The sequence below is a fragment of the Peromyscus leucopus genome, chromosome 9 (genome assembly GCF_004664715.2).
Source record: "Peromyscus leucopus breed LL Stock chromosome 9, UCI_PerLeu_2.1, whole genome shotgun sequence".
Taxonomy (NCBI): domain Eukaryota; kingdom Metazoa; phylum Chordata; class Mammalia; order Rodentia; family Cricetidae; genus Peromyscus; species Peromyscus leucopus.
This window is the reverse complement of record NC_051070.1, coordinates 1,828,308-1,844,862: the sequence shown is the minus strand read 5'-3', so window position 1 is coordinate 1,844,862 and position 16,555 is coordinate 1,828,308. Positions and strand designations below refer to the sequence as shown.

The 16,555-nt window shown below is 39.5% G+C and overlaps 1 protein-coding gene across 1 annotated transcript in view; it reads left to right on the top strand.

Moving 5' to 3' along the window:
* Positions 1–16,555, top strand: part of Pcca (propionyl-CoA carboxylase subunit alpha) — a 359,306-nt gene that overhangs the window by 26,692 nt on the left and 316,059 nt on the right. The window contains exons 3-4 of the mRNA XM_028868277.2: positions 1,375–1,422; positions 1,519–1,587. Of these exons, the coding sequence (XP_028724110.1) occupies positions 1,375–1,422; positions 1,519–1,587 (117 nt within the window). The remainder of the gene's footprint in view (positions 1–1,374; positions 1,423–1,518; positions 1,588–16,555) is intronic.

The following is a 16,555-nucleotide window of genomic DNA, read 5'->3' as shown; positions in this document are numbered from 1 at the left end:
TTCTTACCTCCAGGCTTCTGTGTCATCCTCACAAGCTCCAGCTTAGGTGCTTCTTTGATTCTTGCTCTGCTTACTAGGAATCCAGGGTAGGAGAACGTGTGGAATTGTTGTTTTTCACCCTGGGCAACTTGGCTCCAGACTGACTTGGAGTCACCATTGAACAGGAAGTAAAAGGGACTTTTACTGTGTCTTTGTGATTTGATAATACTTTATAATACATATTTGTGCCAATAGTTGCTTAGCTTGTAACTGACAGCAGTGATGCTGGCACTTTTGCCAGCTGCAGCGTGTTTAATGCTAGTTAAAACTTGACTGTTTCAAGTGCATCCCATGTATAAGCGTAGTTTTCTTTGGAAATACGTACTGTTTAACAGGAATTTATTGTGACCATTTGGACAAAGAAAGAGAGATGACCTCACAATATCAGGCCTGGGTAAAAGTAGATTATTTTAAGTGTCTATATGATCAAGACTGACTGACTCTCAGTTTCATTAAGTTAGGAGTTTACCAGTTTTTAAGGCAGCAAGCATGGTCTCAGGCTGCCTAGTAGAATAAGCCATGTGTGTTTATAAAAGTTAAATCAAGACTTTTGAAGTATTTCCAGTTTTGAGATTTTAAGCTTTCTATGTAGGCTAAAATACTATCTTTCCTAAGATTCATGAATATCCTCTATTTTATTTTTATTTTATGTGTATGAGTGTTTACCTGCATGTATGTCTGTGTACCACATTGTGCCTGGCACTGAAGGAAGTCAGAAAAGGATGTTGGGTTCCCTGGCACTGGAGTTAGAGGTGGTTGTAAGCTGCCATGTGGGTGCTGAGAACTGAGGCTGGGTTCTCTGTAAGAACAGCAAGTGCAGGCTGGAGAGATGGCTCAGCGGTTAAGAGCACTGGCTGTTCTTCCAGAGGTCCTGAGTTCAATTCTCAGCAACCACATGGTGGCTCACAACCATCTGTAATGAGATCTGGTGCCCTCTTCTAGCCTGCAGGGATACATTCAGGGAGAACATTTATATACATAGTAAATAAATAAATAAATAAATAAATAAATATTAAAAAAGAAAAACAGCAAGTGCTGGGAGTTGAATCCAGGACCTTGTAATGTGGTAGATATGTTTCTCTGTGGCAATCAGAATAGTTTAGTTGTGAATAAATTAACCTAGTCAATTGATGCTTTAACCAAGTTATTATAGGGCTTATGAACTTAATTGCTTTCTGGTTGTAAATGAACATATTATTTGTAGTATTTAATATTACTCTAGAGAGTAAATGTTTACTGGAAACATACTTATTGTTAATTGTGGAAAATCTTGGTTTTTTTTTTCCTTTTGGTCCCAAAGTAAGAGTAACAATTTTCTTTTTTGTCTTTTGTCAGACTTTTGATAAAATTCTCATTGCTAACAGAGGAGAAATTGCATGTAGGGTGAGTAGAATTTGAATTATTTTCTGTTTTGCTCTGAAATGGATTAAAGTCCCTTTGCATATGGATTTCTGTTAATAGATGACATGTTTTGACTAGGTTATTAAAACTTGCAAGAAGATGGGCATCAAGACAGTGGCCGTTCACAGTGATGTTGATGCCAGTTCCGTGAGTATACTTTGACTTAGTTTCAATCAGGACTTAATTTGGATCCATTAGGATAGGAGTGAAAGATACTTGTTTTATTTTTCCTTCACTTGAAAAAGGTGTATTCAGTTTTTAAAACTATTTAATTGTTCACTGTTAGCACAAACACAATGGAAGTATTATAATGTCTTAATTATTCCCCTCCATCCCCCTACCCCAAGCTTCAGACCAAGGTTGCCAGGCTTATTGCTGGTCAACAAATAGATTAAAGTTAGGTTGGAAGATGAATGGGCTGTTTACACAGTGCTGCTGCCGAGCATCTCCCAGCATAGCTCCGGTGTCACCAAGGGAATGCTGTCGCTGTCTAAGCCTTCCTACAGGCATTAGTGCGGTTAGCTGGAAGTTTGATAAATGAGAGATAGGCCGATGCTAATTGGATCTGAACAAAAGAAGGTATAGCATAAAGCAGTGAATGATATATAATTTTATGTGGTGTTTTTTTTTAAACACAGCAGGCATTTTCTAGCAGTAATAAACTATGAATGACTAGAAAGAAATCCCATGGGAAAGAATTCAGAGTATTAGAACTTTATGGACTGAGTATGTGTAGCTGTACTTTTAAGTCACCGGTTTTTGTCCTCTTACTCTGTTTTTGAGAATGTCACTTTTATAGTTTAGTAATTAATTTAGTAAAAAGATCTTTAAAGTGTGGGTGATTTTTAAAAATGTGTTCTATTTGAAACTTACTCATTTTGTCTTATTGTATGTAACTTCTTTTTCAAAAATCTGGATGAAAGAATTGCAAACTAATTTGTTGAAAATAAATGTTAACTGCAGAATTTTATTTGATGGTTATGTTTAAAATGTCTTTTAATGAAAAGCAGTTAAATTGGTTTTACAAATATAGTTTGACTTGAAAAAAGTTGAACCTAGATTCTTTGCTAATTTTTTAAAATTTGATGATTTCAGTAGCAGTAATTTTCATTCCTCATGAGGTAATAATGAGATAATGTGAGAACTACTATGTAGCAGGAATCTTAAAAGTTCTTATAAAATCAAACCTCAGGCGAGTTATTGGGGTCCATGCTGGTAGATCAGAGAAAGAAGAAGCCACAGCTAACCTCACCTGGTCAAATTCTCAGCTGGTCTTGTTTCCTCAGACTGGAAGCTTCTGTGTCCTCATCCCAGTGGCTCTCAGCTGAACTGCTGCTGGAAAGCCTGAAGCTTAACCAGCCACATGCTTAACCAGCCAAATGCTTCTAGTTTCTGGTCCTCACGCCTTATATACCTTTCTGCTTTCTACCATCACTCCCTAGGATTAAAGGCTGGCTTTCTGGGATTAAAGGCGTGAGTCACCATGCCTGTCTGTTTCCAATGTGGTCTTGAACTCACAGAGATCCCAGATGGATTTCTGCCTCTGGAATGCTAGGATTAAAGGCGTGTGCTATCACTGCCTAACTAGTGGGTTTTCTGTTCTCTGACCCCAGATAAGTTTATTAAGGTACACAATATTTTGGGGAACACAATACCACCACACTACTACTTTATTATTTTTCAGATTTTATATATATATATATATACACACACACATATATATAGTATTTTTATACTTTTACTATATAAATAGTAGTATTTGCTTGCATATATGTTTGTGTACCACCCATGTGCAGTGCCCCTTCATGGCAGAAGATGGCATCAGAATCCCTGGAACTGGAGTTACAGATGGGTATGAACTGTGATGTGGGTTCTGAGAACTGAACTTGGGTTCTCTGTAAGAGCAGCAAGCTAGCTCTCTACCATGCTCAATGCATTCTTCAAAATTGTCTTTTTTTTTGAGACAGGGTCTCATGTAACTTAGGTTGGACTCAGACTCTGTAAATGAAGATAGTCTTGAACTTCTGATTCTCTTGTCTCCAACACCCTATCCCAGTTTATTGCATGCTGGGGATCAAACGCAGGGCTTTGTACATGCTAGCTAAACACCTATCAGCTGAACTGCATATATTCCCTTGCGATCTTTGTGAGGTGGAAACTAACTGGAAGCAGCCCTGAGGCTGCTCTCTGTTGGTGAGATTCTGGTTACATGCAGGAGTGAGGCCCAGGCAGGCTGCAGAAAGTGCTGCAGCAGGAAGTGGCCAGAGCAGAAGAAAATAAAACAGGGACTTGGGAATTTGATTTTAGATTTTATCCTGAGAAAGCACATTAATGTTTTTTTGAAAAGATCTGTCAATAATGGTTTACTAAGAGGAGAGAGTCAGTGCAGGACTGTCCACTGGGGGTTTGTGTTGTATCTGTAGATAATCCCAGCTTTGTAAGTTCCCTTGTCCTTCACTTGTTTAGGTGGCTTTCCTTCCTTTCAGTGGCATCTTGTAATGTGAGAATGTAAGTTCTGTGCTTAACTTTGGTACCTTTATTCTGAAATAACTTTTTTTCATGCAAGTATCTATGCCATTTTATTTTTTCCCCTAAAGTAAATGTAGAGAGATGCAATTGATTTTTGTTTGATTTTGTGTCCTGTAACCAAGCTGAGCTTTTTGTCTGTATTTGGAAGACACTGTTTTGTAGTTTTCCCTATCTTTGGTTGGTATTAGACTATCTTAGTCTGGGTGTGGTTGTGTACCCCTTTAATTCTGGCATTTGGGAGGCTCTGTGAGTGGAGCTCTGTGAGTTCAAGGCCAGCCTGGTCTACAGAACAAGTTTCAAGACAGCCAGGGCTACACAGAGAACATGAAAACAAAACCAACCAAAATAAAACCAAAAATTGAATATTTTAGCCTCATGGAATGAAAAGGTTTTTCTATTTTGTAGGGAACACATGTAAAGATTTGGCATTCTTTAAGTGTTTGTACAATTCATCCATGAGGACTGGATCTGGCTTCGCTGTGGGTATTTGTTTTTTGGTTTTGGATACTCCATTGTTATTTTTTAGTCAGTATTTGAATTTGTGTATGTCTAGGAGTTGTCCACTTCGTCTGTTTTGTAGTTCATTGGTGTGAAGTTGTTTATGGCATTTCTTTGTTAGCATTCTATTTCTGTGAGGTGGGTAAGTAATAGCTCCATTTTCATTCCTGATTGTAAATGTTTGAGTCTTGTTTTCTTTCTTGGTCTATTCAAATTGCAGCAACACAGTACCATAAATGAGCTGACTTATACACAGTAGAAAATTAGTTCTATAATTGTGGAGATTAGAAAGTCAAGGTAAGGGCCCTGGAAAGTTTGGTGGTTGGTGTGGGTCCCCTTCCTGCTTTTTAGGATGCTGTGTCCTCATAGAAGATGAAGCTTTTCAGCTGTGCTCTCACATGTGGAGGGGCTGGGGACCTTTTTGATGCATCTTACAAGATTGGCAATCTTATTCTCTAGGCCTTGACAATGACAACTTAATAGCATTTTTAAACATATTAGGTAATGTGCTAAGAGCTATATAGAATGGTGGACGATAAAGGCAAAATAATTTTGAGTTTGTAGTCTGCAAACTATGTGATTTGAGTTTAATGTGAAAGTTTTAAGACCTAAATGAGGACTTCCAGATTTTATATAGGGAAACTAAATATTTTTTTTTTTTTTAAAGATTTATTTATTATGTATACAGTCTTCTGCCTACATGTATGCCTGCAGGCCAGAAGAGGGCACCAGACCTCATTACAGATGGTTGTGAGCCACCATGTGGTTGCTGGGAATTGAACTCAGGACCTTTGGAAGAACAGCCAGTGCTCTTAACCGCTGAGCCATCTCTCCAGCCCAGGAAACTAAATATTTTAAATGCTAATCATTTCTAAGTTATTCTGTATGTTTTTCATTTTCAACCCTATTAAATACAGTATTTTTGTTTTGAAGTTGAACAAAGCATAAACATGGAAGAATGTTCTAGAGCAGAGGTTCTCGACCTTCCTAATGCTGGACCCTTTAATACAGTTCATGTTGTGGTGATTCCCAACCATAAAATCATTTTCATTGCTACCTCATAACCATAATTTTGCCACTTTTATGAATTGTAATGTAAATATTTGTGTTTTCAGATGGTCTTAGGTGACCCTGTGAAAGGGTTTTTTGGCCTCCAAAGGGGTCTTGGCCCACAAGTTGAGAACTGCTTGCCTAGAGGGGTTCCAGGAAAGTAGATAGGGAAAGTACAGTCTACAGTTGGGTGAGCTAGGGCCACTCATGTTAGTTAGAGCAAGAGGAAGAGACAGGTCTGAATAAATCCACTGGATCTTAGGCAGAGGGCTACTTTGATGCTTGCTAATGAGGGCTTTCTTGCTATTTTGCTGATTTAAAGGAAGGGACATCTCAGCATTGTTGGTTCCTAGTATGACTCTAGGTAGCTGAGAGAACATATGAACTCTAAGGCATCAGAACTTTTTAATTGCCTTAGTGACTAGTAGTTTCCTTAGTTTGGTGAATAGTGCAGAGAGATGGAGAATTTAGAGACTGTTGTATTTCTTCTCCACCAAATGCACTCATATAGCATTCATTCATTTCTTGTATTTTAAGTAAAAAGACTAAAAAAGTTTTTTCCAGATAAAGGAATGAAATATTTTTATTAAACCACTAAAGTTAGAAATTCAATTTTTGAAAGAAAGCTTTAATCAAGCTTAAATTTAAAAGGTCAAGATTCTTCCTTTCAAGTGAGGAGAATGGTTCTGTGCTTCAGCCCGTGGCCATACTTTTCCTGTCCTCCCGTTTTATTGCTTGTGTACAGTCATGCTGAATTTAAATGAGCAATATCGGATATTTACAGCTTTGAAACAAGACCCTAAAATCAGGAAAGTATTCATGGTGACTCATATCTTACCCAAGCAGCCTGCTGTTTAAAGTGTGATTCCTGGTGGGTGCTTGAGTTTCAGCTTTAGGATTCCATAATGAGATTGAGTGGTGTTTCTCTGTGATGTTCTCTGGGATGATTGACAGGAAGGTGAGGGTAGTCATCACTTTTTATGCCTACCCTTGATAATATTTCCCTGCTGGCTGGGGAGGAACGGAGGACAAATAGGACTTTGTGATGCCTAAGTAATTAGTGTATGTTGGTTGCAGCTGAACAAACTGGAGGGTAATGATCAGGTAAATGGAACTGGAATACATTAATGTAGGCTGTGGAATAAGAGACCTGAGGGGAACACTTAACATTTTAGGAGGTTGTTGGAATAGCTTTATTTCATTTCTTTAAATATATATCATTATGAATAAAATATATTTATATCTTGGTTAGCACATCTCCAGTTTTGCTTTAGATGTCTACCAAGATTAATGTAATTGAAATTAACAGTCTCAAGAATTTTCCCCCTTTATAGATGATTTCAGGATATTTTTCATTTTCAAACTGGAAAAGAGTGTTTTTTCTTTTTCTTGAACTCATCTGTAGTCCAAGAAAACCTTGAAACTCACAGAATCTCCTGCCTCGGCCTCCCTAGTAGCTACAATTTCAGGATTGTGTGCTACCAGGCTTCTTCCTAAAGTGATATATTTAAGTAGCGTGTTTTTTTTAAACATACATTTATCATTACATCAAATTAATTAATTATTTGTGTATGACTGTTTTGCCTACATGTACGTCTATACCATGTGTATGCCTGGTGTCCACAGAGGCCACAGAAAAGGGTGTTGGATCTTCTGAGACTGGAGTCACATAGACAGTTGTGGGCCATTTTGTGGTTGCTGGGACCTGAATCCAGGTCCTCAGGCGGAGCCGTCAGTGTCTTTAACAGCTGAGCCATCTCTCCAGGCCTGCTTTGTGCACCATGTCAGGTGCGTGTCAGAGCATGACTTGCAGGAGTCTTTCTTCCACTGCCCTGTGGGGAATAGAAATCAAACTCTGGGCATCAGAACTGGTATCAAGTGTCTACTTACTGGACTATCTGTCCAGCCCTGTAAGAAACACAAGATTAAGTTGCCTTGACTACTAAAAGATATGTTAAGATATTGGCCATGGTGATCTATGTTTTCCAGTTGGACTTTGTAGGTCATAACACTTTATTACATTTAGACTCCAATTGGTAACCCTAGGATTATTCTGAGTATTTATCAGTATTAAACATGTTTATGACTAACATCCTTCAGTAAGAGTTTGCTTAGCCATCAGAAAGCCCCTGGTAGTTGTACTAGGGCTGCACATGGAGGGAAGGGAGGACTTGGTTTCATTTATTTAGTTTTAGTGCTGGTGCTTAGGTAATCAAAAGGCTGTTAATATTTTTTTGTTGGGAGGTTAGTGGCTGTGGAATGAGGTTTTATCGTGTTGTCTTGAGCTTCTGGGCTGAAGTGATCCTTCAGCCTCACCATCCTGAGTATCTGGGACTATTACAGTCTAGGGCCTCTGGGCCCAGCAAATCAGAGGGTTTTTTTAAATGGCATAGTTGCTTAAAAACTTGCTGTGAACTTTTCTCATAAAACTTAGTTGTTAGTATCTTTTTTAGAACAGGAATATACTGTATATACTTATGCAAATTTGAAACACTAGACCTTTCAATGAAGAACTAATCAGCAGAAGAATGCATTTGAGATGTTTAGATGTTTTTTTCGTTTCTGCTATTATTGTCTTTAGAAAAACTTATTCTGCAGAAACATTATACTCTCTCAATTTTAAATGTTTTGATTATCTTGGCTTAGCTAAATTACTTCCCCTACATTTTGGGGCAGAATGGAATAGGATAAGGATTCCTGGTAGGAATTTGTTCACATTAATATGGCTCATCAGGGACATTATATTTAATTGGGGATCCTGCAGAACAGTGGCAGGAGTCTGAAGAGAATTATTTAGCATTAGCAATGGCCCGTCTGGGAGCTGCGCACTAATCAAGGTGCTGGAGTGTTAGCAGTGGGGATGATGGGAATTATGACGATTATGACATGTAAGCATGTCTGTGCGAACTGGACAGGCAATGAGTTAATCAAGAAGTATATTAAATGGCTCCCATGCTGATTCTTTATTATCTACCATAGTGCCTGTCAGGTTGTGTATTTAAAAAATACAATTATTGCTGAATTCACCATGTATGTGAGCTGAATTCAGCCCATCACGCTCTTATTTTCTACAAAATAACCTCAATTTGCTTTGTACATATAAAAATAGAGAATGGTGTCAATTGTGTTGTTTTGTGAATTGCATTTTAAAGAAGTGCCCCTCCCTTTAACATGTTAGAGTGCACCTCTAATTTCACATTCCTTTAAGAATTTGCTTAGCCTCTTATTTTTTTTTAAGATGGATGTTTTGTTTGTTTTTGTTTTTGTTTCGCTTTGCTGCTTATATTCATCATAAGTACTCTGGCTTATTTGCTACTGCATAAATGATTTGGATTCAAAACTATAATTTATATGTCTTTATTTTTCAAGATGAAAAATATTTCAAGCATTTCAGAGAGAAATTAATATTTAATACATGAAGCTATGGAAAAATCAAAGCATTAATCTTTTCCACCATCAAAACACTCTAGAATCAGATGGGGGTGGGGCCTCCTTTGCTGTGGTGGGTGGTCTCTTTATGCCAGGTAAACCCATTCTGTGCCCAGCATGCTTAGAGCCATCTGTCATCAAACTATCAGTTAGAAATGCTAGAAATGTACATATTTTGAGGAAATGTAGCTAATAAATTGAATTCCTTTAGAAAATAAATTGAAATGTAGCATAAATCCATAAGCAAACTGTATTCTATCTATAGACAAATTTATAGTGGCACTGTACAGATGAACACAGTTTTTCAAAAACGTTAAACACTAACGAATTTAATAAAACTTTGTACCAAACTGTGTCCTTTATTTATTAACTTAATTAAAGCAACATTATGGCTAATAGAAGTGTTATCCTGTGGGTGGTTGTTATTGAAGTCCATTATCTGTGCAGTTGGTGATAGTGGTCAGCAGCAACTGAAGTCAAACTTGCAACCAACACCCTCCCTTGGGAGCTGTGAGCCCAGCAGGCTAAATTGTCAAAACCCAACAAAGCAGCTGAAATGATTGATGGTTTAAACCCCCTGGTGTTAAGGGTAAACCAGTCATTCCAGTAAAGAAGGACTATGACTTTATTCAGGAGTTGGGCAGAAATTGCATGTGGACAGGAGAAAAACCTTGGTATTAATATTTTCATGTATGGGTTATTAGATTTATTTATATATTCATGTACCTGGCCATTTAACAGAACATTTCAACTTCTTTCTTGTGCTGGAAGTTGAACCCAGGGCTTTACAAATGCTCAGCAAATGCTCTCGGAGAGCTACATGTCCTGAACTCACCAGAGTTTAAATAAACAAAATCCCAAAGAGAGACTTATAACATTTTACTCTTTTGTTCTTAAATTAAGTTTTCCATATAAGCAAAAGGACAAATTGTTATTATTTCTGTTATTATCCTGTAACCCCGACAGCAAAGTTGCACCTCCACAGCCCCAGCAGGGCACAAGCCTTGGTCTTCTGTTTACTGTAGCAACGTTGTAGCAGCAAAAATTCTTAACAAAAAATTAAGGTTTTTGGGACATACCCTCCCATTATTATAAAGGGCAGATTTCCAAAATCACTTTCTACAGGTCGATAGCAGTTGGAGCTGGGATGCAGCTCAGTGGTTGAGTATTTGCCTAACTTGAATATGACATCCTGAGTTTGATCTCTAGCAATATACATACATAGAGAATTTGAATGACATTTTTAAAGGAAATGTATGCATTTTAATGTTGTTATTCCTTGTGGTGTGAAATAATACCTAATCATGGATTCGTTTTTCTCTAAGTATTCGTTTAAGGAGGCCTGGAAGCACTACCTACCTCTTGGAGAAAGTAGTCAAATATTAGAAAGCACAGCTTAACTTTGCTCTGATGTTCCAGTGTTTATAGGGCAGTGTATATGTAGCAGCAGTCTGTTCCAACATCATTGGCTATATGCTGTATTAGTTTCCTTCCTCATCCCTATGACCAAATGCAACTTCAGAGAGGAAAGTTTTGTCTTGGCTCACAGTTCAGACAGATGCAGTCCATCATGGAGTGGGCAGCATGTTAATGGGAATGGCTTTTCCTTTTTTTTTCTTTTTTGTGCTTCCAACTAGGAAGCTGAGAAAAGGGAATGTCAATTCGCAGGTAGTGTTTTCTTTTATTCAGTCCATGGGGTCAGGTCACTCACATCTTGTCTTCCTTCTGCCTCAGTGGTTTTTCCTCACAGATGTATCCAAAGGTGTTTATTAATGTGATCGAGTTGACAATAGAAATTCAATACTGTGTTTATCACTTGATGTCTGTAGTGTACTAGAAATGCACAGAATTGTTCAGAGGACCATTGGATTTAGATTGGGACTGTTGCTTCAGAGATGTAGTGAGCTGCCACGGACTCCCCATCTGCTGAGCTTTTGAGCTGCTCTCCTGCTCCTTGCTGCTCTTCAGTGGCCCCTCTTTCCACTCTAGCGCATTGTTGTCAATACTTTGTGAAAAAGTACAGCTCATTATTTTGAGGATTTTTTCTTTTTCTTTTTTTTTTTTTTTTTTAGACAGGGTTCCTCTGTGTAGCCCTGGCTGTCCTAGAACTCACTCTGTACATCAGGCTGGCCTCAAACTCAGAGATCCGTCTGCCTCTGCCTCCTGAGTTCTGGGATTAAAGTATTTAACTATTGTGCTGTGTTTGTCCGACCTTTCCTTTCTCTGCCATCTCTTTTGTGCTAGGAACCAGAACTGGGGCCTTGCATATATAAAGCAAGCACTCCACTACCCAGCAGCATCCTCAGCTCTCTGTTGCTTTGAAACTGTTTCAAATCGGAATGACCTAGACTCCCAGGTTTCTGATATTTGTATACTATTGCAGAAACAAAACATAGAGGAATTGATGAGGACTGCTCTGTTTTTGTTTTTTTTAATTGCTTATTAATGATCAAGTCCTTATCCTAAAATGTTTTATAGTTTAGTCATGTCCCTTTACTTAGTTGTCATTTCCTTTATGAGGTGTTTAAAAACCTCATTTACTAGTAACTGTTCTGTTTGACCCTAATAAGGTTTGTCAAGGAACAAAGGCCTGGTAGATATAGGAATTCCTTCTAAAGATGTTCAGTTCTTAACTGTGATTATGTAAGCATTTTTATTTTGTGTTTGATTTGTGTGTGTGTGTGTGTGTGTGTGTGTGTGTGTGTGTGTGTGTGTAAGTCAGAGAACAACTTGGGAGAATCATTTCTTTCTGTCATGTGGGTCCTTGGGGTTTGAATTTGGGTTGTCAGGCTTGGTGGCAAGTACCTTTATGTTTACATCATATTACCTTGTGTGGCATAGAGGCACTACTTTAAACTGCCTGGGTCAAGAGTTCTGAGATTGGAAGATTATTTTGGGTTACCTGACTGCCTCATGTAATCACAGGGGTTCTTTTAAGGATGCACAGTGGCAGAGGAAGGGCAGAAGATAAAAGCAGAAGTAGGAACTTTGAGTTACAGGACACAGGGTTGGGGAGCTTGCACTTGACCAAAGGCAGGGAATGTTATCTCCTAATGCCTTCAGGAGTGGGGGCCAGCCTGATCGCCTTGACTTAGTTGTGGGGGACCCACTCCCACCTTTCCCCCCAGGGTACTCTTGAGGAGTGAGGGATAAGAGATTTAGATAGAAGGATAGAGGGGAGAAAAACAGAAACACAGGATAACCTCGGGAGGGCCGGAATCCTTATGCACTAGCACAGAATTTTATTCAAAAGGGCTTTTAATAACAATGCCAAGGGGCGAGGCAAAAGACCTCCCCCCTTGCTAGATGCAACCAAGTGTAGACCCTTCTAAACACCTGGTACCCAGGCCCGTGGTCCAAACATCCTGTTATGCAGCCCTGCTAGTAAATCAAACTCAGATCTCACTAGGAAACCTCTGTGGGCTCCCACAGGTCCCTCTTCTTAATATTTTAAAAAGCTCCCCATTAAGAGCTTGCAAGTAGCTGTAACAGCCACAGCAATCCCCATAGCTGCCACACCTCTCAGTGAAGGAGTAGAGGATGATAAAGATGGAATGTCCTTTTTGAGTGGGTCTAAGAAGTCTTAGCTGCACCAATCCCTTTTTTAAATCAATAAACTCCTGATGCAACCACATCAAATAAATCAAACTCCAGATGCAACTGCATCAAACTTAGAGACTCCCTTAGCTTCACCAAACATAAACAGGTTAACATAATTCTAGCATAAATATTGCTATACATAATTACAATTCTCTCAAACTTACATCCAAAAGCAAACTCTTAATAGAACCATTAACACTTTAAAAATTTTAGCATAAGTACACCTTGAAGCAGTCTTTTAATAGAACCATTTGCATTCTTGCTAACAAAACATAAGATGAACTTCTGATACATCTTCAAACTTAAATACTCCCTTAACTTCACCAAAGTTATGGTGCATCAATATCAATAGGTTAATGTAGGGGACCAGCCCCCACACTTATTTACCACAGGAACTCTTGAGGAACGAGGGATAAGAGACTTAGTTAGAAATAGAGAGTAAAGAAACAGAAAACACAGGATAGACTTGGATGGGCCTGAATCCTTATCCACCAGCCCCAAACATTATTCCAAAGGTCTATTTATAACAATGCCAAGGAGTGGAGGAAAAGACCTCCTCCTTGCTAGTTAGACCCTTACAAACACCTGGTATTCAGGCCCGTGGTCCAATCAACCACCCATGCAGTCCTGTTGGGTATAACCACCAGGAAACCTAGTGGGCTCCAATAGGTCCCTCTTCTTTATATTTTAAAAGAAAACTCTTTATGCAACCCCATCAAACTTAAAGACAAACAGGTTAACATAATTCTAATATAAATATTGCTATGCATGTTATAGTTTTCTCAGTCTTACATCTTAAAGCAAACTCTTAATATTTCTTACTAACAAAACGTAGGATAAACTTCTGATGTATACATCTAAACTTAAATACTTTAACTTCACCAAACCGTGGTGCATCAATATCAATAGGTTAACATAATTTCTACAAGCCTGCTCTCAACCTACAATTTAGAACTATACAAAACATAACATTAATCACTTAAGTAACACGAAAATATTTTTTAAATATAGTGAGGAATATTAACACTTCCCCTTTTCTTAAAAAAAAAAACTTCTCTATTTAAACAGTTCTATTTTTACATAAACAGTTCCATAAACAGTTCATAAATCACCACTGTTGATAGAGTCTATATGCATAGGCAAATTCAAACTGTCCCATTGTAATGAAATCATTATTGTCCATTTTATTTTTTAAGTTCAAAAGTTCAAAAAGAGTTTTGGTACATTCCTAAAAGTTCCTTTGAGCGCTCATAGTCAGAGCCTGGCTTGTCAGCTGCCCTTATGTTCATGTGTAATTGTCAGAATCCTAATGACTCTGAAGCGAACACTTCCAAATATGAAAAGTTTCATAACCAAGACTTTTCAGTTCAAGCAAGTCTCTCTGAAACCTTCGCTTTCAGCTACCGCTGAGCTTTGCAGTGTGGTGGTATTTTATTTGTACTGAAATGTGATTTTATTTGTATGTTAATAAATAAAGTTGCCTGGGGGTCAGAGCTAATAGCAAGCCATAGCAGAAGCCAGGAGGTGGTGGTGGTACACCTTTAATCCCGATCACATGACAGGCAGATCTCTGTGTGTTCAAGGACACAGCCAGCATGGAGACACACGCCTTTAATCTCAATACCAACCATAGAAGACCTGGAGGTCTGTGTAGATAGGCAGTGATAAGGAGGTCATGTGGTTGGGTTTAGAACCAATGAGAAGGCAGAACAGAAAGTCAATAAAAAGACTACACAGGAAGTCTCTTTCTGAGGGGAAGGACTACAGCAGCAGTGAAGGGTAAGAAAGGATTTTAGTTGTGAACCTAGCCTTTCAAGGCTGAGCCAGCCGGGTGGTAGTGGTGCAAGCCTTTAATCCCAGCACTGGGGGCGGGGGGGAGGGCAGAGGCAGGCGAATCTCTGTGAGTTTGAGGCCAGCCTGGGCTACCAAGTGAGTGCGCAAAGCTACACAGGGAAACCCTGTCTTGAAAAACAAAAAAACAAACAAACAAAAAAAAGGATTTTAGTATCAGCTTTTAGCTACTACTCTGACCTCTTGGGCTTTTAACTCTGATTTTGGCTCTGTGCTTCTTGTTTAATAAGACTGTTACATCTACATTGCAGTCTGTAGCCTTCCATAACCTGTCTGGACCAGGCTAGAGAGCTTCACCTCATAGCCACACGGGCTCAAGGCTCTCTTAGCTGCTATGAGCTGAAACTGTGGCCTTCCCACAGCAACCCCGGCTTTGGGAGGAAAACCCATTACCTGCATGGCTGACAGTCCAAGTACTCAGCAAGCCTGTCCCCAGAACCCTCTGTACGCTGTCCTGTTACATGGCTGCCTCGCTGTTGGCAGTTCAGGCTGCCGTCAGTCCCAGCAGTTCCCACAGAGCCTCAGGCTGTCCAGCCTGGAGTACGGTCTCACCACCACAGCTTCCGGCTTTCCAGCGTGTCTCAGCTGCTTGTCCGGCACTGACACCATTCTCCAGTTCTGGAAGCAGTCCGGACTCTGCCGTCTCTGCTGTTCCCGCCGCTCTGCTCGATGTTCATCTTTCCCAAGGTATCACAAACCGCTGGGCTCTCTCTGCTGTTTGCCTTACTTGTGGTGTAGCAGCGTCTCGAAGGTTGCAGAACCTTGCCGTTCACCTTGTTTCCCGCACCGCGGCATCTCTTTAACGCTTTCTACACTGCTGCTTGTCGTTAGCCTCTCTTGTGGCTTAGCTTATTCATTTCTCACCGTGGCTTTCTTTGGTAGAAAGCTTGTAGACGCTCGTGCATCTGCCATCTGCACGGTGTTGATGCCTTGAGGGTTTCAGCTTCTGAGACCCCCTGGCTACTATTTTCTGAAGCTGACAGTCTCTGGAACTGTTTCTTGTTGTTATTGGTGGCTTTCTGGAACTGGTAAGTCAGTCTGCCACGGCCATTGCTCTCCGAGTCTCAGGTTGGAAAACCTACTCTTACTTTTTTCACCATATCCTTAAACCTAAGGCCTATTCTAAACCTACATTTTTTTTTCTGACTAAATCTATGACCTATTTTAAACCTACATTCTATAGGACTACTTTAGTAAATATACTTCCTATACTACCTTAGCAAATATACTTATCTTATTTGAACTTACATTTACAACTAACATGGCCATTTATTACTACATGTCTAAAGGAATTATATCTTAATACCTAGAAGAGATTTTTTTTTTTTTTAGCTAAACTATTAACAAGACTAGAAGCAGTCAGTGGCTAAACCTAAGGTCTATATATTCTAAACCCACATTTCTCTGACTCATTTTATCTTTCAATGCTGGGGTTTAGTGAGTATTGTGGGCTATGGGGTTGTAACACTTGTTGCTAGGGAGCAGTAACAGTTTTGGACAAAGCCACACCCCAAAGTTGCCTTTCCCGCAGCTGAGCTCTCACTCACATGTACTCAGCAGCAAACAGTTCCTAATTAGAGGCTGTCCCTTTACCCAAATTCATAACAGCTCTCCTGTGCCATAATTCAGACAAACATTTCTGTTACAGCAGAACTTTTAGTTTGTTCTACTGAAAACCTCGCTTCAGCCTGAGGGTGAAATTCCCATCAAACCTACGTTGATACTACATTTCCCAGAAAGCCTTTGGGGTACACTAGTATCTTTCCGGTTGGTTCCCTTTACAGGGTTGCTTTTGGAACCGAAGGGTTTTCTTTCTTAAGCTTGCTTTAGGATGCCTGAGCCAGCGTTTATCGGGTACCCTCTCTAATTAGATCTTTTATCTGACCGAGTTCCTGAGCTGTTGTGCGCTCATTTGTCAGTGTGCTCAGACTAGGGCTTATTTGCCTGAGGCAAAACCCTTTGGGCTTCTCTCTGGGTCAGTGAGGCAAACCGAAAGTATTTGTTTCAGAAAGGTCCTTTCTTTGATAGAAAAGAACCTTTCCTCCTTGATAGCCCCTCATCCTGTCCTGGCTGCCCCTTCCTGAGATAGTGTTTCTGACGCAAGTGCAGCTGCTCACGCCGCAGCTTGGCTTCCCTACCTCATCAGGCCTTGCCTGGG